We start from the raw sequence: 25,824 nt of genomic DNA, 5'->3' as shown, positions 1-25,824 counted from the left end.
CCTTTCTGACTGTCCCAGTGCAGCACTGCTGGGTGGGTACGTCTGTGCAGTTCTGGGGTTCATCAATACGAAGACCACTACCCTTGTGGAAATCTGAGCCACATTCTACAATATCACCTTTATAAGGAATAAAGTTGATGTATTTTCACCTTATTTTTCATATTTCTTAGTTGGTTTAGAGTCAAGATATGGAGAAGGGGTGTATTTTCAAGGCCCCTTAAAGACTCAGTCATTTTAGAGCAAGACCATAGGAATAGTTTGGGACCCGGCGAGACACAGAAAAGGGAAAGGAGCTGTGGATCTATTTGTAGACCCACTCCTGAGGGCAGAGTAAACATGTGCTCCATAAGGGCAGGTTGGTTCAAGAACTTTGAAGGGAGAGGGCCTGGGCTGTGCAACCTGTTTGTTCATCCAGCCTCACTAATCAGGTAAGTGATTCTCTAGATAGAGGAGTGAGCGTATAGAGAGGTTACATGGGTTTGGCCGTGGCTGTCCCTCCACGTGGAAGAAAATATTGGGAATGGAGGCTAGGAATTCCCCAGGAAAAAACAATGTATCGTTCAATTGACCCAGGTTTCTGCCTATTAAATGACTATGATGTTTTAGGCCTGCCTCCCTGGAATAACTCTGAGATTTGTAAATGACATTTTTGCATATGTATCAAGATCATTGGGTTACATGATTATAGAGAGTTCGTAGTTCTCTGCCACAGATGGCTAACTGCTTAGCATGGGCTGTGACAGTACACGTTCACCCTCAGAGGGAGGGCTAACTCATCTGCAGGAACCCTACATACTTCCCTGGGTCTCTGTGTTCTGATAATACACCCCTACTGTCTCTTTAAAGCAAACACAATTCCTGACGACAAGCACATGTTTTGTCCCACGAAACTGGACAGATTTTTTTGCCAGTTGCCGGGGTCCCAGTCTAGTGCTTCAAATTAGTATGTTTTCCAAGTGGCAACCTGAAGAGCTACGGTGTTTTGCTTTAAGCTAAAGACAAGGGGGTGGAGGAGGGTGGGGAGGTATTTAAGGTGGTGGAGGACCTGCCTGAGCCAGGCGGTTACTATACTATAGAAACGTGACGTCAATAAGGCGACCTTGAGGACTTTTTAATGGAGACAGAAGCGGCCTGGCAAGGAGAGCAGGTTTCTCCTTTAGGTGTTTGGAACTGAGTTGGGAGAGTGGGTACCCGCGACGGGGGCTGGACCACCCTGCAGTGTGGGGAGACAAAGGGATCCACATCCGGGTCACTTCTTTCCCGCTTTGGGGGCTCGGTGCCCGGGCTGTCTCATAGGCAAAGCCATTGGGGTCCCGCCCGGCCCCAGTGGGTGCGGTGTCCTGCTCCAGGGGTGTCCTCGAGCCACTTTCCTTCTAAAGGCAGGGGCGTGGAAGGTGAGACAGGTAACGACTCTAAGCCTCAGCTTTCCCCTCTGTAAAATGGGGATAAGGATGCTTTCCCTAAAGGGTCTCTGTGAACATTTAGCGATAACACGTGAATAAGCCGATGGTCCTGTGGTTATCGCAGGATCATGGATGTTTGTATGAATTCAGGCCACTTCTTATTCCTTTTCCACTTTGTTCTCAGGGGACATATGAGGAAAGGAGAAGAAAAAGGCCCTGGTGGGAAGCTCATTGTACCTTCTGGTGGTTAGGATCACTACCCAGTTGTTTCAGTGTCCTTGTCTCTAACGCAGTGCCTAGCACGGTGCGGGGCACACAGTTACCCCAGTAAAGCGTGGTGATTGCTGGATCTGTCTCTCCCTGTGCAGCTCCTCATGCTGGTGGCCTTGCTCATATCAGGTGTCTGAAGGAGGCAGGTTCTGAGCATCTGTGTCCTGATGGCTGCTGGAGCTTCTACTCCAGGTTCAAGGGCAGGAGAGCCCAACACTTCACATCTTTCTTTGGATATGCCGCCTGGCTCAAGTGAGTTCATAGATCTGATAAAAGCATGTTGTGGAATAGCTCCTGTGAGGTTCACAAAATGTACAGAAGCTACTTTGATTTAATCATGGGAAAGAGGTTCAGCACTTGGGATTTCCATCAGCAGCTACATGCTTTGTAGTAACCCTTGAGGCCCGTCTGATAGAAGTCTTTTTTCCCCTTCCTTCCTTCCTTCCTTCCTTCCTCCCTCCCTCCCTCCCTCCTTCTCTCTCTCTCTCTCTCTCTCTCTCTCTCTCTTTCTGTCTTTCTTTCTTTTTTGGTGCTGAAAAGCAATGGATTGTCCATTTGGGAAGGAAGTTGGCCTTTAACATTCATTAGTAATAAATATACCTAAATTATTCTCACCTTTTACATAATAATCAGTGATTCCCTTGTATCTCTCAGATGAGTATGGAAATATGCAGTAGTTAGATCTTCCTAACAGTTTGACATTGTAATGTAGATTCTTCCCTGGTGACTATGGTTGTTTTTCCTTTTATAATGACATTTTTAAAAGAACCAGACAATTTCCAAGTGTTAGTTGAAAATGTCAGTGATAGAATTTATTTTTAAAAAAGCATTTGTTACTTTAGAGTTTGCCCTAACAGAATGATACTCAGCTACATTCCCTGAAATAACCAGTTCCTCCTTAATATCATTATGATTTTCCTGAGATATAATGTTTTTATTTCTGTACTTCAGAAGGAAATGAACATCAACTTTCCCTAAATATTTGGGCATACTTTATTGCATATGATTATTTTGGTTATTTGATGACATAGTGTGGATCTGTTAATGTACAAGAGCATAATTGTAAGAATTTTTCACCTGATTAACTTAATTGCATCAGAGAATTATGAATATATAAATATATTTCAAATATTATGTTGAGGTATGGTTAACATACAAGATACTGAGCATATTTAAAGTATATGCTCTAAGGACGTCCCTGGTGGTCCAGTGGCTAAGACACCACACTCCCAATGCAGGGGGCCTGGGTTTGACCCCTGGTTGGGGAACTAGATCCCACATGCCGTAACTAAGAGTTCGCATGCCACGACTAAAGATCCCACACGCCACAGCGAAGATTCCACACACTGCAGCGAAGATTCCGCACGCGGCAACGAAAATCCTGTGTGCTGCAACTAAGACCCGGCACAGCCAAATAAATAAAATAAAAAATAAATAAAGTATATGCTCTAAGTTTTGATATATGTATGCACCTGTGAATCTAATACTACACTCAAGATAATGAACATATCCATCACCTCAGAAAGCTTCCTTGTGCTCCTTGGTAATCTGCCCACCTAGCTCTCTCCTGCCTCTGTCTCTACTTCAACCTACCTCATTCTCATACAACTACTGACTTTTGTCACTTTAGATTAGTTTTCCTTTCCTGTAATGTGGAAATATTCCATTATATGGATATACCACAATTTGTTCTATCCATTCACCTGTTAATGGATATTTGGGTTGTTTCCAACTTGGAGCTCTTGTAAATAAACTTTCTATGAACATTTGTATATAATTCTTTGCTGGGACATACGTTTTCTCTTTCTAAGTAAATACTTAGAAGAGCAACGGCTGGGTCATATGGTAGTTGTAAAATTAACTTTGTTAGAAACTGCTAAATTTTTTTCCTAAGTAGTCAAATCATTTTTCATTGCCACTAGCAGTGTATGAGATACGAGAGTTTCATCCTCCACAGCCTTGCCAATACTTAGTATGGTCAGTCTTTTTAATTTTGGACTTTCTCAGAGGGGTGTAGTGTTTTCTCATCGTTTTCATTTACATTTTCGTAGTGACTAATGATGATGAACATCTTTTCATGTGTTTATTTGACATTTGTATATCTCAGGTGAAGTATCTGTTCAAATCTTTTGTCCACTTATTTATTGGAGTATCTGTTTTCCTCTTATTGACCTTTGTGAGATTTTTAATTCTGGATAGCAGATCTATGAATTGCAAACATTTTCTCTCATTCATTCAATGGCTTGTCTTTTCTCTCAACAGTGTTTTTGGAAGAACAGTTTTAATTTCGTGGAAATTTAGTGCATCGATTTGTTCATTTATGGTTTAGATTTTGCTTATTTCATATCTAAGAAATCTTCACCAAACCTAAGGTCACAAGAATTTTCTACTGTAATTTTTCTAGAATTTTTAAATAGTTTTAGCTTTTATGTTTACATCAGTGATTCTTTTTGAGTTAACTTTTGTATGTGGTGCATTATATGGATCACAGTTTATGTTTGTGCATATGGCTCTCCACTTGTTCCAGTACTATTTGTTGAAAAGACTCCTTTTTCCACTGAATTGCCTTTGTAGCTTTGTTGAAAATCAGTTGTCCATATATGTGTGGGTCTATTTCTGGACTTTTAAATTTTGATATACATTTCTACCTTCATCCCAATACCACATTGCCTTGATTACTGTAGATTTATGAGTTTTGAAAAAGTGCTTAACCTCCAACTTTTTTCTTTTCAAAGTTGTTTTTCATAGACTAGGCCCTTCACATTTTCACATGAGTTTTTTTTTTTTTTTTTTTTTTTTTTTTTAATAGCTACTTTATTTATTTATTTTTGGCTGTGTTGGGTCTTCAGTTCGTGCGAGGGCTTTCTCTAGTTGCGGCAAGCGGGGGCCACTCTTCATCACGGTGCGGGGACCGCTCTTCATCGCGGTGCGCGGGCCTTTCACTATCGCGGCCCCTCCCGTTGCCGGGCACAGGCTCCAGATGCGCAGGCTCAGTAGTTGTGGCTCACGGGCCCAGCTGCTCCGTGGCATGTGGGATCTTCCCAGACCAGGGCTCGAACCCGTGTCCCCTGCATTAGCAGGCAGATTCTCAACCACTGCGCCATCAGGGAAGCCCCACATGAGTTTTTGAATAATTCTGTCAATTTTTTAAAAGAATATGCACACTAGGATTTTTTTTTTTTTTTTGGCTGCGTTGGGTCTTCGTTGCTGCATGCGGGCTTTCTCTAGTTGCGGCGAGTGGGGGCTACTCTTCGTTGCGGTGCGCGGGCTTCTCATTGCATGGCTTCTCTTGTTGTGGAGCATGGGCTCTAGGCGCGTGAGCTTCAGTAGTTGCAGCACGCAGGCTCAGTAGTTGTGGTATGCAGTCCCTAGAGCACGTGGGCTCAGTAGTTGTGGCTCGTGGGCTCTAGAGCGCAGGCTGAGTAGTTGTAGCACACAGGCTTAGTTGCTCTGGAGCACATGGGATCTTCCCGGACCAGGGATCGAACCCGTGTCCCCTGCATTGGCAGGTGGATTCTTAACCACTGCACCACCAGGGAAGTCCCACACTAGGATTTTTATTGGGATTGCAAGGAATCTATAGATCAGTTTGGGGAGAATAGACATCTTAACAATACGGAGTCTTCTGACCTAGGAGTATGGTATATCCCTTCATTTATTTAGTCCTGATTTAATTTTTCTCAGCAATGTTTTGCAGCATTCAGAGTTTAGGCCTTGCACATTTGTGGACATGGATGTGCAACATAGGTTATCTCTAGGTAGTTCATACTTTTTGATGTTATTGTCATGGGAATAATTTTATTACAGTTTCTAGGTATTATATTTTCACTGAACTGTCAGTAGCCAAATGTTGCTGGGGAATCTTTTTGGTTGAAAGCACAGGTTACTCTAAGATGGAAAAGATACTTGATTCTTAATACCTGTATTAGCCAGGATTCTCAAAGAGAACCAGTAGGATGTTTATATACAGATAGTGATTTATTTTAAGGAATTGACTCATTAGTTTGTGGAGGCTTTGTGGAGTCTGATGGGGAAAGCCAGCAGGCTGGAGACTCAGGAAAGTGTTTTAGTTGTAGTCTGAAGGTAGTGTGCTGGTGAGTCACGAGGAGCTGATGTTGTAGATAAAGTCCAAAGGAGGGAATTCCCTGGCGGTCCAGTGGTTAGGGCTCTGCACTTTCACTGCCGAGGGCCTGGGTTCAGTCCCTGGTCGGGGGAACTAAGATCCCACAAGCCACATGGCACGGCCAAAAAAAAAGAAAAAAAAAAGAAAAAAATCCAAAGGAGCTTAATTGTGATCCCCTGTGGGAAAGCAATGTGTGGTTGTAGGTGGGAGGGGAGGACCAGTGCACTTTTGAGTAAATTACATTAACAGAGACACACCAGCTATCACAGACCTCTGTATGGTAGACATTAAATTAATAGTACACCAACGTCAGATGTGCAGGTCAGGATTTTTCCAAGTGTGGTCGATGGACAACTTCATCCAAATTGTCCAGGGCTGCTTGTTGCAACAGCAGATTCCTGGGCTCATCCTAGGTCTGCTGTATCTAAAATAGGGAGGTGGTTTGGGAGGTGTGTACGTGTTGAGTAATTTCTCTTCTTGGTTGTGGTATCATCCAAGTTTGAAAAGCACTGCTGTGGATTTGCAAGAAGGTGGTGTTAAAATTGTGAATCCTTTAATGTGTAATTTTGGCGTCAACTTCTCCTGCAACTCAGCTTTAAGTACCTGCATTTGATCCAGTAGGTAAAAAAGGGAACAGTTCTTTCTTTTCAGTAATACTTATTCAGTGTTTTATATGGGAGGGACTACAGTAGTTTCCTAAGGCTGCCATGGCAAAGTACCACAAGCTGGGTGGCTTAAACAATAGAAATGTATTGTCTCACGGTTCTGGAGGCGAGAAACCTGAAATCAAGGTATTACCAGGGCCATGCTCCCTCTGAAACCAGTTGGGGAATCTATCTGTGCTTCTAGCTTCTGGTGGTTTGCTGGCAATCTTTGCATTTCTTGGCTTGGCCCTGCGTAACTCCAACCTCTGCCTGCATCATCACATGGTGTTATCCCTGTTCTTCTGTCTTCATGTGGCTGTCTTCTTATCAGGACACCAGTCACATTGGTTTAGGGGCCACCCTACTCCAGTATGACCTCATCTTAACTAACTACATCTGCAACACCCATAGTTCCAAGTAAGGTTATGTTCCGAGGTACTGGGGGTTAAGACTTCAACATACCTTTTTTGGGGTGACATATTTCAACCCATAACACTCACTGAGCTAGTCCCTGGGGATGCAACACAGTGAACAAGGCAGGGCAGTATCCCTGGAGCTTTTATTCTCGTTTGGGGAAACTGTCAATAAGCAGGGAAACAAATCAGTAAGCAGGGCCATTTTATATGGGAATAAATGCTTGCAACAAAATAAAATCCATTGAGTAGAAAATGACGAGGACAGGGATTATTGTAGACAGGGTTGTCAGTGAAGCTCTTTCTCAGGAAGTTTTATTTGAGCTGAGTCCCAAATGACAAACTTTATTAAAGACACATGAAAACTTTTTGTAAAACTATCAAAACTTGCATGTACTTTTGAAAATTCTAGCATTTATTGAGCTGATATTGTGTACCTCACATCGTTCAAAGTGTTTGCATGTATTAACTCAATTAATTCTCAAAACGACAACCCATGAGGTAAGGACAGTTGTTTTCCTCATCTTACAGAAGACGAAACTGAGGCGCATAGAGGTTCTTTCTTTCTCCTAGGGTTCAGAGAGAGCCAGCTATCCCAGTGTCTCTGCAGTAGAATTTTAAAAATTGTGTGATTCCTGACCATTTATCCTTGTAGAAACCAAAACACAAGGCAATATTTTTGCTTTGAACTTCTTTCTTCTATGGTCAGTACTGTATAATTGCTGTTTTGCAGATGAGGCAATTGAGTGACTATGAGGTGAAGTAAAAGTGCTCAAATTCATACCATTTCTAAATGGTAGAACAATGGTTTGGACCTGGTCTGTCTCCATAGCCCACACTCCTAGCCAATATACTTAGGAAGAAGAAAGAGACATTTGTTGAACTATGTCAGCCTATGTTGGGTGATGTTAGGTGGAAACTATGCTTTAGTAGGCATTTTTGCATATACAGACCATATTTATTTAACAAAAATGTGAAGATACTAATTATAAAAGTTAAAAGATAATCATCACAGTTACTATGCATTAGACAATTTGATATTTTTCATCTTTCTCATTTTTGTTGTTCTTATATGCATGTGGTAGTATCTCATTGTGGTTTTAAGTTTAATTTCTCGGAAATCTTAGTCTCTTTTCATCCAAATGTCCTCTTTTTTTAATCTCCATTGATTTACTTAACAAACTGGATCTTTTTCCTGTGAAATTTGCATTCTGGATTATGCTGATTGTATCTCTATTATGCTGTTTGTTCTATTCCTCTGGCCCATCCTATTTCCTTTAAATTGGTAATTACTATATATAGAGAGGCTTGCTCAGATTCAGATTTGTGGAAAGAGTACCTGAGATGTGGAGTTGTACTTCCTGTAGCCCTACGTCAGGAGCCTCATCATATCTGGTTGTCTTTCCTCCTGTGTCTTTGAGACTGACCACTGGGTCCAGGTGTTGTCAGTCTGATCCACGCATTATGAAATTTCCCATAGACCTTTTAACTCATGGTTTTTTAGCCTCTTAAACATTATGGCCTAGATCTATATTTCATTAATGGTTGCAAATGGTAATGTTTTAATTCTTTTTTTTTTTTTTTTTGGCCGCACCACACGGCTTACAGGATCTTAGTTCCCTGACCGGCGATCAAACACATGCCCTCAGCAGTGAAAGTGTGGAGTCCTAACCACTGGACTGCCAGGGAATTCCCAGTAATGTTTTAATTCTATAATTTCTTTTGCATTTATTAGTTGGAATTCTTCTATAAAACAAACTTCTCCTTATCGGCTATGAGGTTACACTGAGGTCTGGTTGACACAGAAGAGAAGGATTAATGCTTAATTCTTTTGCAGTATTTCTACTTTTCAAAATAGTGAGTTGTTGGGAGTTCCCCGGTGGCCTAGTGGTTAGGATTCTGGGCTTTCACTGCCATGGCCCAGGTTCAATCCCTGGTCAGGGAACTGAGATCCTGTAAGCTGCACAGTGCAACCAAAAAAAAAAAAAAAAAAACAATAGTTGTTTCCCTGGGCTCCTCCAAAGCTGGAGGTTTTGTTTGTTTGTTTTCTCTTTTAGAGGGTCATCATAGGCTCTAGACGTTTATATACTTGATGTTTTAATCCGTTGCAGTCATTCATATTTTTGATGTTCAAATTGTTCTATTATTGGACCGTGTGAGAGCCTTTGAGTTGGCCTCTGAGTCTTTGGGTTGGCTGTTGTGTCTTTGACATGTGTGCTTGTATGAGAGTTTGGTTCAGACTCATCTGCTACAATCCCTGCTTAGTCCCAGAATCAGCCTTTTCTCCAAGGAAGCCTGGTTCCTTTTAGTGGGAAATGTGTTTAGTTCAATCTGAGCAACTAGAGTTGCTCATTGCTACTGGATTGGTCATTGTTTCTTGTCCTTTTCAGTACCTGGAGTCAGTAATTATGTATTTTATATATATATATATATATATTTTTTTTTAACATCTTTATTGGAGTATAATTCTTTATAATGGTGTGTTAGTTTCTGCTTTATAACAAAGTGAATCAGTTATACATATACATATGTCCCCATATCTCCTCCCTCTTGCGTCTCCCTCCCGCCATCCCTATCCCACCCCTCTAGGTGGTCACAAAGCACCGAGCTGATCTCCCTGTGCTATGCGGCTGCTTCCCACTAGCTATCTATTTTACGTTTGGTAGTGTATATATGTCCATACCACTCTCTCACTTCGTCCCAGCTTACCCTTCCCCCTCCCTGTATCCTCAAGTCCATTCTCTAGTAGGTCTGTGTCTTTATTCCCGTCTTGCCCCTAGGTTATTCATGACCATTTTTTCTAAAAATAGAACTACCATACGACCCAGCAATCCCACTACTGGGCATAAACCCTGAGAAAACCATAATTCAAAAAGAGTCATGTACCAAAATGTTCATTGCAGCTCTATTTACAATAGCCAGGACATGGAAGCAACCTAAATGTCCATCATCGGATGAATGGATAAAGAAGATGTGGCACATATATACAATGGAATATTACTCAGCCACAAAAAGAAACGAAATTGAGTTATTTGTAGTGAGGTGGATGGACCTAGGGTCTGTCATAGAGAGTGAAGTAAGTCAGAAAGAGAAAAACAAATACTGTATGCTAACACATATATATGGAATCAAAGAAGAAAAAAGAAAAAATGTATTACATTTTTAATGAGAATATCTATCATCTTCCATCCTGAGCTGCTCCTCTGTCATCTTATAGGTAATCATTTTTGTTAGTCTGAGTTTTAACCTTCCATTTAAAAAAATATAATCAATTACAATACATATATTAGTTTTCTCCCCTGTTCATAGATAAAAGGTGGCATATTCTACACCAGTGCTGTGCAATAGAAGTTTCTGCAGAAATGAAAATGCTATGTATCTGTCTGTTCAGCATGGTAGCCACAGGTTACTTGCGGGTGTTGAGCGCCTAAAATGTGGCTGTTGTGACTAAGGAACCGAATTTTTAATTTCATTAATATAACTAATATAAATTTAAATAACCACGTGTGTCTAGTGGCTACTGTATTGGACAGAAGCTCTACACATTTCTCTGCACCGGGCTTTGTTAACTGAACAATATATCCTGGAGATGACTCCACAGAGTCACGTCACAGAGAGGGAGTCCTCATTGCTTCCACAGCTGCATAGTCTGCTAGAATGTAGATGGACCATTGGTGATCATCCAGCTCCCTGCTAGTGGACTCTTGTCTTGTTTCTAATTTTCTGCTGTTACAAATTTTTCTGAAAGGAATGACCTTGTGCTTATGCCTTTTTATCTTTTGCATTGTTTCTTTGGGATAGTTACTTAGAAGAGTGATTACCGGTTCCAAGGGGAAATACATTTTACTAGTAATTTTACTAGATAGCATTAAACCCTATCCATGGGGGTTGGACCATTTCACATAAGCTCCAGTAATGCCTGGGAAGCCTGTTTCCTCACGGACTATATATTTAGTGAGAAGAGGTAGTTATTTTTTTTCTTTGTATCTCTTATCATGAGTTAGATTGAACAATTTTTACATGTTTAAGGACCTTTTTTTTGGTGACATACCTGTTAGTATCTATTGCCCCTTTTCCTTTCTTGGTGTTTTTCATGTTTTTTGGTTCCCCCCCCCTCACTTTTTCATGAGTTCTCTACGTATTACGGATATAACCCTTTGTTGTATGCAAGTTCTAAATATTTTTCCCAATTTTTAATTTTTCATTTTGCTTTGCTTATGTGCTTTTCTTTTGCAATGTATTTTTTAAAATGAATATATCATCTTTTCCCTAATTCCTTCTGGATATTTAGTCATAGTTGGAAATGGTTTCTCACCAGCAAGTTTATAGAGGAACTTCACTGCGGGTGTACTTCTGCGGACAGGAGAGGGAAGAGAGAACGGTGGATCATAAGGGGTGTTGGGAATTACAGGAACCCTGAGGGGAGGTCTCATCTTGGGAGAAAGCTGTGAAAACTATCCACTAAATCAGGAGACGTAGATGTTCAGATCAGGGTCCCGATCTGGGCTTGTCTTTGAGAACTTGGTCTCTGTGCTTTCTGTCTCCTGTGGATCTGGGTCCAGGCCCCCACCACTGGGAGACAAGGCCCTAAATGAAGCAGAAACTCCATGTCACCTCTGATGGACCCCTCAGATAACTAAATGGGAGGGACCACCCTCCTAGGGATAAGACAGACACAAAATCACTCTCGAAATCTATCACACAACCCAGCCAAGAACTAAGAGAAAGTAATGCCCTAGCTCGCACCCATGAGAGAACCAAGACTGAAACCACACAGTGTTATAACCTTGACACTCACTGTCCTTCTGGGAGGGAAGTCTCGTCAGGAGAAAGTAGTAGCCTCTTAGGGCTCTTCAAGAGAACATAGGTGTGGGTTACGAGCTGCCTCGGTTTCCCAAGTACAACCTCTCCCCTCTCAACTGCATTATTTCCTGTTTAGATACCAGGTTTCCTGGACTCAGGGTGAAGCTTGGACTAAACTTGTTTGGAATGGAGTCCCTTTGAGGTCATACCTCACCACCCCATGGTGTGCGCACTAACATCCACCTTGCTGCCTGTGGACATCTCCAGTTACCCAGGTCTACTGATCAGGGGAGGGAAGGTGTGGGATGCAGATGTGGAATTGGACTGACCGTGCCTGGTACACAGTAGACACCTAATTCACATTTAATAAAGAAATGAGATGCAGATGCAGGAGTAAGCAGGAAATGAAAGCTACCTATATGTCCTTTCATTCTTTTTATACACATGAATTCTTTAATGGGCATTGGGATCATGCAACAGTTAATTTTTGTAATCTGCTTTAAAGGAAACTTTTTGTTTCTATTCCTAAAAATTATATCTTTTCATTGGGAAAAAAATAACCCGTGGAAAATGAAGAAAGATTCCTCTAAGTAGATGTGTGTGACAGTATAGTGGGTCATCTATGAAATGGCATGTTGATACCTACCTCAGATCTGTTGTGAGGAAAAATGAACAAACCGAGAGAAGATATCTGATCTATAATATCATAAAACTTCAATAAACATATGTATGGTTTCTCCTCTGTTCTCCCCTAAGAAAACAGATGACTTAAATAAAAAGAGCTCATAGAGATCATTTGGATTTGAAGGAGCAGAAAGGAAATGTATATGTTATGAATGTTATGCCATATATATTCTCTTTCAGAGCTTCTAAAATGGACACACCTGTTTTCTCAGTTTCTTTGCTAACGGAATCAGCAGACACTATTTTTAGTCGCTTTTTATCTGCTGTGTTCAAAGTCTTAGAGTTGCCATGTCTCAGCTAGCTCTAAACAGTGTCTCAGTGCCTCCTGAATATGACACTTCTTCCCTTTGTCCAGGCCTAATTTTTCTGTCTTTCATTCACACTGTTGCTCAGCTAGGCCTGTACATCCGAAACCTAATCTGGGTCATCCTGGTGAAAGAAGATGTGATTGCAGGCAGTTAGTTTTCCTGTGTTCAGACTAACACCCAAATCGTTCAGTTGGTTTGGGCATGTATCCCATTTTGAACTTGAGCTGATATTGTATTGCAAGTGATGGGCATGTGTGTATTTTCCTTTTCTTATTTTTAGTTGCATAAGGAAGGTACTTTAAAGTTGATTTCATTCTCACATGATGATTGTTCCCGGGGACTTTGTCTGATTTATCCTGTGACTAAACTTTTCCCCTGAATCCTGCTGTTTAAGCATTCTCCCCTCTGGATGCTGTAGGGCCGGGTGCTAGGTGATCTCATGCAGACCCTCACCCTTTCCCTTCCCTGTGGAGTTCACTGCTTGGCTAACTGGTGGTTAAATACATGGCTTGCTCTTAGCTCAAGGGGCTTTACTTGGGAGAGAACAGAAAGAAGCATGTTGTGAAACTACTTTCATCTCATGACCTTCACTAAAATCCTGGGAAGTGGAGATGTCATCTGACTGCTGAATGTAAGGTTTATTAGAGAGAAATGCTTGCTGGCATCTCTGATTTTCTCCTAGCCCAACTAGGAGTGTCATGTGGTAGATTCATGAATTAGTTCTGAGACCACCCATTACTTAATTCCCGTGGCTTAAGGATTCCCCATGTTGACGCTGACCTACTTTCCTATGGGATGGGCTAGGGACATTTATTCTTATTATATTTTGCACTTCCAAAACCAAGACACTTTTGTTGTAGATAAAAATGGATAGACAATGCATGAAAGGAAAAAAAATCATTAAAAGTCTTAAAAGTCTATTTCCTGTGGATAAGAACGGTCCACATATTTTTTTTCAGAAATTGTACTATGCAAGTATAATTATGCATTTTTAGGAATAGCAATGAGGTGAAATCCTACTTACAGTTTTTTTTTTTACATCAGTCTTCAATTTTATACACGTCAGTGTATACGTGTCAATCCCAATCTCCCAATTCAGCACACCACCATCCCCACCCCACCGCGGTTTTCCCCCCTTGGTGTCCATACTTTTGTTCTCTACATCTGTGTCTCAACTTCTGCCCTGCAAACCGGTTCATCTGTACCATTTTTCTAGGTTCCACATACATGCGTTAATATACGATATTTGTTTTTCTCTACTTACAGTTTTATAAACTACTTTTTTATGATAAACACCATATTTTGAAAGTCAAGCCAGTCAATATAAGCTCACATAATAATAAAAATGATCCTATAATTTCTAATGATCCATTTAGGTATGATAATAATAAGAATCATTAATATTTGTTCGTGACCTCTTCACTGCCCAGCACTGATGTAGGCGTTAACCCTATGCTTACTCATTTTATCCTCCCCACAGCCTATGAGGAGGAGCTCCTGTTGCCCCACTTTAACCATCAGGGAACTGGGGCACCGTGAGGGCAGGGCTAGCCAGTCACAAGACTAAGATGTGAACAGACAGTGTGTGGCTGCCGAGCCCCACAGCTATCCTGTGTACACTAACTAGTGCTTCGCATATGCTAAGACCCTCAGCCTCACTGTTCATTAGGGCACAATAAAACAGATCAAACCGAGGTACAACATTTTCCCCCAGTTTAATAACAGGGAATTTAAAATATTGATAGCAAGCAATATGGTTTGGAATTGGGGGAATTGTGTCCTGTTATACTGTGGAATGGGCTCCCCAACATCTTGTTCTCCCTTCCTGTGCCTCAGGGATGTTCCTCTTCTAAATTTATGGCTCTCCTGTAGGCGGAGCAGAGATTGCTTATGTTTCCCAGTGATTTTATTATTTTGTGTATTTACAAGAGTAATACATATTTGTTATAGGTAAAAATAAAACACATAGAAAAGGAAATAATACAACAATACCCTAAACACAGCACTCAAAGGTAATCCCTGCTAATGTTTTCATCTGGGTTATGTTTTCCCCGAAGTTTTCTTATATGGGAATTTGGGTATTTATGCATGAACGGATGCATTCCTATGCTTCTGTACAAAAGGTAAGATCTCATTTTAGTTTTTTAACCGGCTTATATCACTATAGTGGGTTGAATTATATCCCCCAACAAGGTATGTCCAAGCCTTAACCCATACCTGTGAATGCGACCTTATTTAGAAGTACGGTCTGAGCACATGTAATTAATCTTGAGATGAGTTCATATTGAATTTAAGGTGGCCCCTAAGCCCAATGACTGGTGTCCTTATAAGAGAAAGGAAAGGGGGATTTCACACACACAAGGAAGGAGGCCACGTAAAGATGGAGGCAGAGACTGGAGTTTGCTGCTCTAGTATGGCCCTGCCAACACCCTACTTTTGGACTTTGGTCTCCAGAAGTGAGAGAGAGAAAAAAAAATTCTGTTGTTTTAAGCCATGAATTCCATGGTTTTTTGTTTTTTGTTTTTTATGGCAACCTTAGGAAACTGATACACTCAGTAAAAACATCCCCCAAACGTCACTGACTGTGAATAAGCATCAAAGTCCTATTTTTTCATAACTGCTGGGATAGTAATATCAATAAAGATACAGGGAAAACGAAATAAAAAATAGGCTAAAGTGTATTATGTACCAAGTGCCTTTTATGTATGAGTTTATCAGTGCTTCCGGCACCTCTATGAGGTAGATACTGTTGCTAATCCTCATTTTATAGATGAAAAACTGTGCAACAGGGAGAATAAGGACTTGGCCCAGGACTGCACAGTTGGGGAGCAGGACAGCTTGGGTTTATACCTGGCACCTCATGCTCCAGAGCCAGGGAAACTGTCAAAGATTTGATATTAAGTGACAGGAGCAGTCTGCACAAAGATGCGTATTTTAAGTGGTTATTAAAAGTAACACTCAGTATGTTAACATATTTATACAAAATATCTGAACCTAGTGACAAAAAGGAGGCTTGTGACCTTGGTGGGAGCACGTTCATTGCAATTATGGGGACAGAAGCTACAGTGCAGTGAGATAAGGAGACAGTGGGAAGTGAAGAGTGTTAAAAGGGAATGCAGAAAATGCTTTCTGGAACTTTGATTTTGAAGGGTGGGAGAGAAAGGGGAAAAGAGAGACAGAGGCCTGTGACTGTATGGGGATGAGAGGTACAAAGAGGGATTAAAAAAAAAATCTTCAGTTCCTTGGAAGTATAAAAGTTAATGTGCAGGAGCCATGTCATCTCAGATTTAACCATTGACTTTTCCCATATTTTCCTCTTCCCTCCACATTAGAGGTAAAGAGACAACTCTAATGGAATACTATGGGTTTTGAGCTCAATATATATTTAGTTATTAGTGAATGAAAGAGTGAAACAAAGAAATGTTAGTAACCCTCGGAATTTTGCCTCTCAGGGTGACAGCAGATGGCTGCAGTCCTGGTGTGATGTGGCTGGATGATGCATGATCTGAGGACCCCTGCACTGGTGAATGTGGGGTGAGTCCCAAATTTTCCTATAAACATATTAACGTACAGAGCAGTCCAGGAGCAGCAGTTAGGCAAACACCGCAGCGCGCTGCCCTGGTGCCACCTCTCACTGAGCTCATCAGGTGAGTCAAAGGCAAGCCTGTCTTCCCAGCGTGGGGAACCGGATTAGGATCAGCACCCAGGAATGATATGGAGCAGCTCTTAGGAGCTTCTGTAACACCAGAGAATGAAGAGAACCGACTATCTCAAACCCTTCAAGTCAACACTTGTCAGAGAGATATTTGCTCCCTTCCTCTAGATGTATGTAATCTCTGTAGGAGAAACCGTGAGAAATGACTTTTCATAATTCCTGCCTTAGTCCCGAGGCTCAGACAGCCCCTACTGTTGGATCCCAACGTTTAAAAGGCACTGAAGTCCCACCACGTGCCATATACTCTGGGCAGGTTTCCTCATTCACCCCTCAGGACAGCTCTGTGACACAGGTATCGTGAGTCCCACATCACAGATGCCCAAGCTCAGGCTGACAGAGCCTAGGTCACCTCTCCAGGTAGGTGGTGGGATAGGATGAGTTTCCATCCCTCACCTTCTCTAGAGGACACAGAGCAGCCTCCCTTTCAGAAGATGGGCTTCCAGGGCTGGAGAAGTGGTCGATCACACTCCCTGCTATTGTGGCCCCATGGGTACTCACTCACCAAACCCTCTGGGTGAGGAAGATGACAGAGGAGATGAAATCCCGCCCCTTGTGTCAAGAGACCTGGGTGTTGGCCATATCCATTGGCTCATCCCTGAAGTGCTGAATTGGACTGGTGCAGAAGCATAGATGGGACAGGTGACCCAGAGGGAAGGAAAGTGATATGTACAGAGCTACTTTAAGCAAATGCATTTTATATTTCATCTCCTTTGATCATAACCAGCTATTCTCTCTCTCTCTCTCTCTCTCTCTCTCTCTCTCTCTCTCTCTCTCTATATATATATATATATATATATATATATATAATTCAAATCAGGATACTGACTTTAAGGGAGTTTAAATAAATCAGGGCAACACCTTTATTTTCTCAGGATCAACAGCTAACTGTGGGATTATTCTAAAGTTTTTCATTTTTCGTCTTGACTCTTCTTGGGCTCTGAATGGCTTAAACTCTAGGGGCTGCCTTATTTGCTCTTGGAGTGTTGTTCACTGTATTTTTAGAATTGTGAACTACATAATTTTTAAGTTGCAATATTACTGAGATTTAAAACACATTCTAAATGGAGAATATACTAAGAATTGTTTGAAAACAGGGGAGAAAGCATATGCAAACTACTACTCAGCTACTGGGTTAGTATCCCTGGTTTGTGATACATGCTTAATAACAAACAAAGAGATTGGCTCATAATTTAAACAGCAAATTCGTGTAAAATTATAAATGAACAATAAACATGTCAAAATCTGCCCAAACCACAAGCATTAATAAGATGCAGATATAAATCCTGAGAATTCATATTGAGTGGAAAAGACAAGATGCAAAAGATGAGTAATGTGACTCTTATTTTGGAAAAGACCCGGTGGGTGTGCAGGGTGTCATGTGCCTTCACCACAGGCACACGTCTGGAAGGGAGGCATCATTCAATGATTACAGACCCCTTTGGGTCAGGGGGTAGGGTCACGCTACTGAGAGATACCGGATAATTTCATTTTATAGATGTACTTTCATATATTGTTTGAAATATTGTATTCAGGGAAAAAGTATTTTGACAAAAATTTGAAAGCAGAACATACTTGCAAACAGATTCAGAGAAGTAATGTACACAGGCATTCATTACTGTGGAAAAGCCTTTATTTTTTCAGTTACATGGAAAAACAAAGCAGGAAAAAATAGAGTGGCAAGTGTCTCTGTCTGCACAGGTGTGTGTTTCGATGTCTCCTCCAGCTCTATCACCCTAAGTACTCACACTCTCACAGCTGCAGCTTTATCTTCAGTTCAAACCAAAGCTGGACTTCCCATTTCAGGTTTAGATTTCCTAGAAAATGATGGAAACAGGTAGATGGCTGCCAGTAGATTTTAAAATTCCATAAAACTCTAGCTGAAACCATTAGACCAATATCTGAACCTCCATCACTCCCTCCCTCCCTCTTGCTGAGCCTCTGAGTCTGAGACTCTCAGAGCTAGCATCCTGGATCCAGCTACCTGCAGACCGCCATCTCCATTTTTATTTTTATTTTTATTTTTTAAGGAAAATGAGTACACGTAGCAAAATGGAATAAATGTCATTGAACAGTTTGTTTCCTGAGATACCAATTCTGTTTGGAAAATTCATATGTCTCTTAAAGCAGTTCCATTCGCTGTTGATCACAAATCGACATCGTGTTCATTGATTTCTCTCTTGTCAGTTGATGGGTCCACACTGTAGAGGGGTCCCTTTCAGAGAGCGGGGCGTTCATCCTCCATTACCCCACCCTTGTACAGGCTGCCCAGTCCTTCTCATACCCCCTGTCTGCCCTGTCGGTCATCCTCTGTCCAGGACACTGGACACAGCTGTTCAGATCCCACTTGGATGCCCCATCCTCTCTCCCCCCACGCCCCCCCCCCCGCACCCAGTGCTGCCCTTCGCCCACCCACCACCCACTGCCAAGGCGCTACTGTCACCTGGTGTTTCATCATGGGCAGCCCCCAGCGTATATGTTTTTACAGTCTTATTTTATACCTATCTTTTTTTTTTTTAGACAGACTTAGAATCATTTTGTACATAGATTCAAAAGCTGTGTTTTGAAGGAGGGTATTTGTGGGGTTATTTTTTTTTCCCCTCCAAGCTGACCCATTTTCGTCAGGAAGTTTGATGATGGCGGTACATTGATGCCACCTCGTGACAGAAACCTGAACTGCAGTTTGAACATCGTGAAGCAGAAAGGTGGGAGGGACGGGCTGTGACCCACACCCAGCTGGCAGAGCTTTCTGGAAGTCTGCCTGGAAAGGGGGGCATTCCCAGGATACAGGGACATTGAGATATCCAGACAGAAAGTGCAGCCTCCTTCTACGGTGAAGAAAAAGTTTTATGTGAGTGGAAATAAAAGATCATTTAAACATTTTACTCTTTGAGATCTCTGGATGAATAGCTAGAAATCTTATTAGCCAAAATGGATCAAGGCCACTTAAAATCTTTGTGATTTTCTTTTGTACTTTTATGGCCATCTTTTCACATAAATACGTTTCTATGATATATTTTAAATATTTTTATAATTTCAATTTTTAATATTGATTGAGCATTGCATCATATGATGCTCCAAACTATTTCACCAGTACCCAAGTAGTGAAAATTTAGTGCCCTTACCGTATTTCCTGTTACAAACAACAGTATACTTAACACCCTTGCTCATATATACATATATACCTTTGAAGTGTTTCTTTATATAATTTCTTGAAAATGTTCTTTATAAACAAGGAAATATGTAATGTTTTATATTTACACAACATTGGAAATAATATTACTAATTTATATTCCTAACATCCTTGTAAGAAAGTGCCTGTTTCTCCACACATTAGAAATAATGTGACTCTTTGCTTTTCCTATAGGCAGCAAATCATCTCTCCTCATTGTTTCGATTATCACTTGTTTTTGCTGCTTTTCTGGAATTCCGTCATAATGTCGATGGAAAATACACAATTAACAATCTATAATAGGAATAGAAAAGAGTTTTATTTGAGCCAAACTGCAGACTGTAGCCCAGAAGCCAGCTTCTCAGATAGCTCTGAGGAACTGCTCCAGAGAAGCATGGTTTTTAGCAGTTTTATATCTTGTCAGAACAAAGAACATTAAACAAGTCAGGGACACATTTCTCCAATGTTTCAAAAAAACAGACCAGCACATACGCGTACAGCACAGCACGTGCAGTATGGCCTTGGCAGCTAGGAAGGGAGTCTTATCCTCAAAGGAGTACCAGCATTAGCATCCCAGAAAGAGGGGCGTTTCATCTTGACTTTTAACATGGACATTCTTTACTTCTGGTCAGTGTGCCCTTTTCTTTAGTAATTAAAGCAGATGTACAATGTATGCTTGAAAGGCCACAAAGAGGCCGTTTTAGTTAGCACAAAATTCAAGTTAACTCATGTATAAGCTAGAGTGACTTCCCCATACCTCAATATGTGAACATTTCTTTTATCACTATGGATGTGACATAATTAATTCTCACAACCTTGTGTTACAGAGTGTTTCTGATATTCCCTACTAACACTGTGGATGGCATCTGAAAGTGTCTGTATACTGCTAAAGGACACATTCCTCATGGCTATTTGCTATTGAGCTGACTGTGTCCTCTTCGAGTCTAGAAAACTGTCTTGGGGGAGTTCTAGTATTACGATAACAGAATCTGTTTGGTGGATGAGTGTGTGTGTGTGTGGTGTGCACGCGTGCGCGTGAGCGCGCGTGCACGCACTGACAGCCACATTTCCTTCTGCTTCCTTCTGTGCCTTCATGGCGTTGCTTGCCATTTGGTCTCCCTTCCTAAATTCAGACCCAGAAGTGAAGCTAGGGAATTACCAGGATGGCCGTCTTTATAACCAAATCCTAATCACCACCCTTAACTGCATCCTGAATGTAAACCTCTAAAAGGGAAATTGTTGGTACAAAGGGTGTGCAACTATATGGCCCTTTGAGAAGTCCTGCCATACTGACACCCAGAAAGATAGTTCCAGTGTAATCTCCCCAAAGTGGAGTCACGTGAGAAAGGCCACAGTGGAGTGAACGAAGTCGTAAGGCTGATACTGTGTCACACAGGCCAGGCCCTGGATTCTATCGTAGACCCACCCTCAAGTCACCACCACAGTGGGAAGATGTGGACGTGATCACACATAAATTAAACTCTGCACACAAGCACAACCTGCCGTAATATTTGTGGGGGAAAAGCATTGCTTGGAGGAGCAGAGGACATAGAGTCAGCGGGTCTGGGATACAGCCCCCATTTATATAAATTAACATTTATGTAAAACACGTGACATGTAAAACACGTGCATCTAGACCTTTGTATGGAAAAGATTGGTTGTTACTGTGGTGAAGCAAGACCAGGCCAGTATCATATTTCTAACAGCCTTCTTGCAATATAATTTACAATGTACAAAGTCCACACATCTTAAGAGTACAGTTTGATGATTTTTAGTAACTGTGTAGAGTTATACAACCATTATCATAATCAAGTTTTAGATGTTCCATCACCCCAAAAAGTCCCATTGTGCTTGAATGCAGTTAATGCCCACATTCACCCCTAACCCCAGGAACCCAGGGACTCACCTATTCTGGACATTTCATACAATGATTCCACTTATTTCTTCTGATATTTGGTTTCTTTCACTTGACATACTGTTTTCAGGGTCCATCCATATTGTAGCGTGTATCAGTACTTCATTTCTTTTTTATTGCCAAACAATATACCACATTTTATTTATTCATTAATTTGTAGACATTTGGGTTGTGTCCACTTTTGGCTATTATGAATAACGATGCTACGTACATTCACGTACAAGTTTTTATGTAGACAGACGTTGTCATTTCTCTTGGCTGTGTACCTAGCAGTGGAACTGCTGGGTCGTATGGTAACTCTCTGTTTAACTGTTTGAGGAGCTGCCAGACTGTTTTCCTGACCTTGATAATCTTGAAGAATACAGGCATAGTCTCTTATTTTTCTTGTGATTAGCCTGTGGTTGTGGGTTTTGAGAAAGAATACCACAGAGTTGAAGTGCCCTTCTCATCACATCATATCTGCGAGGACATGGTACTCACATGACATCACTGAGTCACTGGAGATGTTGACCTTCATCAGTGGGTTAAGGTGCTGTTTGCCCAGTTTCTCCAGTGTACAGTAACTGTTTTCCATTTGCCTCCTCTGTTCTGCAGAAGTGAGTCACTAAGTCTGCCCTACCCTCAGAGGTGGAAGGCAGATTTCAGGTTCCCTTCACAGAAGCAGGGTATCAACATATATTATTTAGAATTATTCAATAAAAACAATTTGTCTCCTCTCATTCATTATTAATTCAAATATATATATATATATAATTATCTGTTTATATCAATGTGGCTTCATTTTTTTAAGTCTGTATTTTATTTCATTTAGTATCATTCTATTCTTTTATTTTCCACCCTAGAATCTTTCATTTTTTACCAGAAACCTTTATTACCTGCCTTTATGTGTCATTTGACTAACGGGAACCTCCAGTGAGAGCAGCCCCCTCCCACCCTACTGTTCTCTGGCCCCAGACAATCAGGAATTGCAGCCCCTGGGCTTCAGCCTTTGCCTCCAAGTGTGGGAAAGTCATTCAGGCTGAGTCAGTAAGAGTCTTTCTGGGATGTTCAGAATTTGTGTGATACTTGTCTCTTGTTTGTTTGCTTGCTTTTTAAAAAAGTTTATTTGGCCGTACTGTGCAGCATGTGGGATCTTAGTTCCCCAACCAGGGATCGAACCCAGGCCCCCTGCATTGGGAGCACGGAGTCTTAACCACTGGGACTGCCAGGGTAGTCCCTGCTTGCTTGCTTTTAATCATGGATGGACATGGACATGCATCTAGAGCTACCAGTGGGCATACCTCTCCTCTCTTGCAGCAAATTACAAAAAATTATGGTGACCAAGTAAGCTAACAGGGCGGTGCTCTTTCTTTTTCCTCAAAAGAGTTGAATGTTGAGTTTTTTTTTTTTTTCACTTTCAAGTACTTGTGTTTGACAAATAAAACCCACCATGTTAACTTGGCACAATGAAAAGTACATCCCAGTTCAATGCCCAGTAGAATGGAATTGGTCCTGATTCCATTCTTGACACTTCATTAAACTTTCTCTTTAATCATGTGCATTGATTATCCATATTCTAAGGAGCATTAAGTGTGTGTGTGTGTGTGTGTGTGTGTGTGTGTGTGTGTGTGTGTGTGTGGTCTAGCAAAAAGCAAAGGTAAAGGAAATTCTAGATACATGGAGAGGAAATCATTCTATTCCATCAGAACAATGCTAAGTGTGTTTAGAACTTAATGAAAATGGTCTTTGTAACCACCAAAACATAAGATAGGCAGCAGACATACAAAATTATGCTCAATTCTACTAGTGAGGCTGATTCTTGTCAGTTCATATTTTAGAAAAAGTCTGTGTGGTAAAATGTACATATAACAAAAGCCTAGGCAGATTTAATAATATAAAAATATTAACACAGTTAAAACTTGTTGATACAGGAAGTGCTACGGTCTGAATGTTCAACATATGGTCAAAATTCATATGTTGAAATCCTAAGCCCTAAAGTGATGAGATGGGGCCTTTGGGGTGATTAGGTCATGAGGCCAGAGCTCTCATGAATGGGCTTAGTGCTGTTATAAAAGAGACTTCATAGAGCTTCTTCCACCACATGGAGATACAGTGAGAAATCTGTGACCTGGAAGAGGGCCCTTTCCTGACCATGTTTATACCTTGATCTTGGACTTCCAGCTTCCAGAACTATGAGAAACACATTTCTGTTGTTTATAAGCCATGCAGTTTATGGTATTTTTGTTATAGCAGCCCGAATGGACTAAGACAGGAAGTAATGCCTCATACAAGAAATAAAATATTTTCTGTTAAAAATGACAAACCAGAGATTAAGTTAGTTATTTACAAGCAAGGAAATCACAAAAAAGAACAAGCAAGGGGATGCCAAAATGAACAGAAACCCATTATTTGGCCACAACTCACTTTTTGTTTAGTGGCTTAAAACAACAGAAATCTAGGGAATTCCCTGGTGGTCCAGTGGATAGGACTCCGTGCTTTTGCTGCCAAGGGCCCGGGTTTGATCCCTGGTCAGGGAACTAAGATACCACAAGCAGCGTGACCAAAAAGCAATAAAAACAACAACAACAACAACAACAACAAAAATCTATCATCGTACAGTTCTGGAGTTCAGAAGTCCAAAATGGGTATTACTGGGGCTAAAATTAAGATATCAGCTGGACTGCATCCCTTCTGGAGGGTCTAGGGGAGGATGAATTTCCTTGCCTATTCCAGCTTCTAGTGCCTGACTGCATTCCTAGGCCTGTGGCCCTTCCTGGCTTATGGCTTGAGGCTTGTGGCCTCTATCTTCAAAGCCAGCACAGTAGCATCTTCCAATCTTTTTCTCACTACTACCCCTGTATCTGTTGTCACATCTCTTTCTCTGACTCTTCTGCCTCCCTCTTTCCCTTGAAAGGACTCTTTTTTAAAAATTGTGGTAAAATATACATGACAGAATTCACTGTTTTAACCAACTTCAAGTATACAGTTCAGTAGCATTACTTACATTCACAATGTTGTGCGACCATCACCACTATCTATTTCCAGAACTTTTTCATCATCTCAAATAGAAACTCTGTGCCCAGTAAACAATAACTCTCCATTCCCCTCTTCCCCGGTCCTTGGTAACCTCTATTATACTTTCTGTCTCTATGAATTTACCTATCCTCGGTACCTCACATAAGTTGAATCATACAATATTTGTCTTTTTGTGTCTGGATTATTTCACATAGCAGAATGTTTTCAAGGTTCATCCATGTTGTAGCACGTATCAGAATTTCCTTCTGATTTAAGGCTGAATAATATTCCATTGTATGTGTATATCACATTTTAAAAAATCCATTCATCTTGTTGATGGACACTTGGGTTGCTTCCACCTTTTGGCTATTGTGAATAGTGCTGCTATGAACATTGGTGTGTAAGTATCTGTTTGAGTCCCTGCTTTCAGTTCTCTTGGGGATATGCCTAGAGGTGGAATTGCTAGATAATATGGTAATTCTGTGTTTATTTTTTTTGAGGAACCAACATACTGCTTTCTGCACAGACTGCACCATTTTACATTCCCACCAACAGTGCACAAGTGTTGTAGTTCCTGCATAGTCTTGCCAACACTTCTTACTTTCCTTTGTTTGTTTGTTTGGTTTTTTTTGATAATAGCCATACCATTGGGTGTGAAGTGGTTTCTCATTGTGGTTTTGATTTGCATTTCCCTGCTGACTAGTGATGTTGAGCATCTTTTCATGTGCTTATTGGCCATTTGTATATCTTTTCTGGAGAAATTTGTATTCAAGTCCTTTGCCCATTTTTGCATTGTGTTGTTAGGTTTTTTTGTTCGTGAGTTATAAAAATTCTGTATATCCTGGATATTAATCCCTTATCAGATATATGATTTGCAAGTATCTTCTCCCATTCTGTGGATTGTCTTTTCACTCTCCTGATAGTGTGCTTTGATTCACTATCACTTTGATTCACACTAAAAGTTTTTAATTTTGATGAAGTCCAATTTATCTATGTTTTCTTTTGTTGCCTATGCTTTTGGTGTCATATCCAAGAAATCATTGCCAAATCCGGTGTCATGAAGGTTCCCCCCATGTCTTCTTCTAAGAGTTTTATAGTTTTAGCTCTTATGTTCAGGTCTTGGATCCATTTTGAGTTCATTTTAATATGTGGTATAAAGTAAGGGTGTAACTTCATTTTTATGCATATGGATATCCACTTTCCCCTGCACCGTTTGTTGAAAAGACTTTTCTTTCCCCCATTGAATAGGGTTGTCAGTGAAGCTCTTTAATTGAGTTAATGTATTGAATCATTATGTTGTACACCTGAAACTAATATTATGTTATATATCAATTTTTATCTGCTTAAAATCCATAAAACAAGAAAATATGCCTTAGTTGATGA

General features: G+C 40.8%; 1 protein-coding gene across 6 annotated transcripts in view; it reads left to right on the top strand.

Moving 5' to 3' along the window:
- Positions 1 to 25,824, top strand: part of LOC309622153 (uncharacterized protein) — a 61,238-nt gene that overhangs the window by 1,211 nt on the left and 34,203 nt on the right. For all 6 annotated transcript variants that reach the window (XR_014240555.1, XR_014240556.1, XR_014240557.1 and 3 more), the window contains 2 exons: positions 1,772 to 1,925; positions 16,101 to 16,182. Coding sequence is in view for 1 of the 6 variants with exons in the window: in XM_082409293.1 (XP_082265419.1) it covers positions 1,772 to 1,925; positions 16,101 to 16,152 (206 nt within the window). In the remaining 5 variants the exon portion in view is untranslated. The remainder of the gene's footprint in view (positions 1 to 1,771; positions 1,926 to 16,100; positions 16,183 to 25,824) is intronic.

Source organism: Balaenoptera borealis (genome assembly GCF_965194805.1).
Source record: "Balaenoptera borealis genome assembly, contig: HAP1_SCAFFOLD_1658, whole genome shotgun sequence".
In the NCBI taxonomy this organism is placed as follows: domain Eukaryota; kingdom Metazoa; phylum Chordata; class Mammalia; order Artiodactyla; family Balaenopteridae; genus Balaenoptera; species Balaenoptera borealis.
This window is presented reverse-complemented; position numbering and strand designations above follow the sequence as displayed.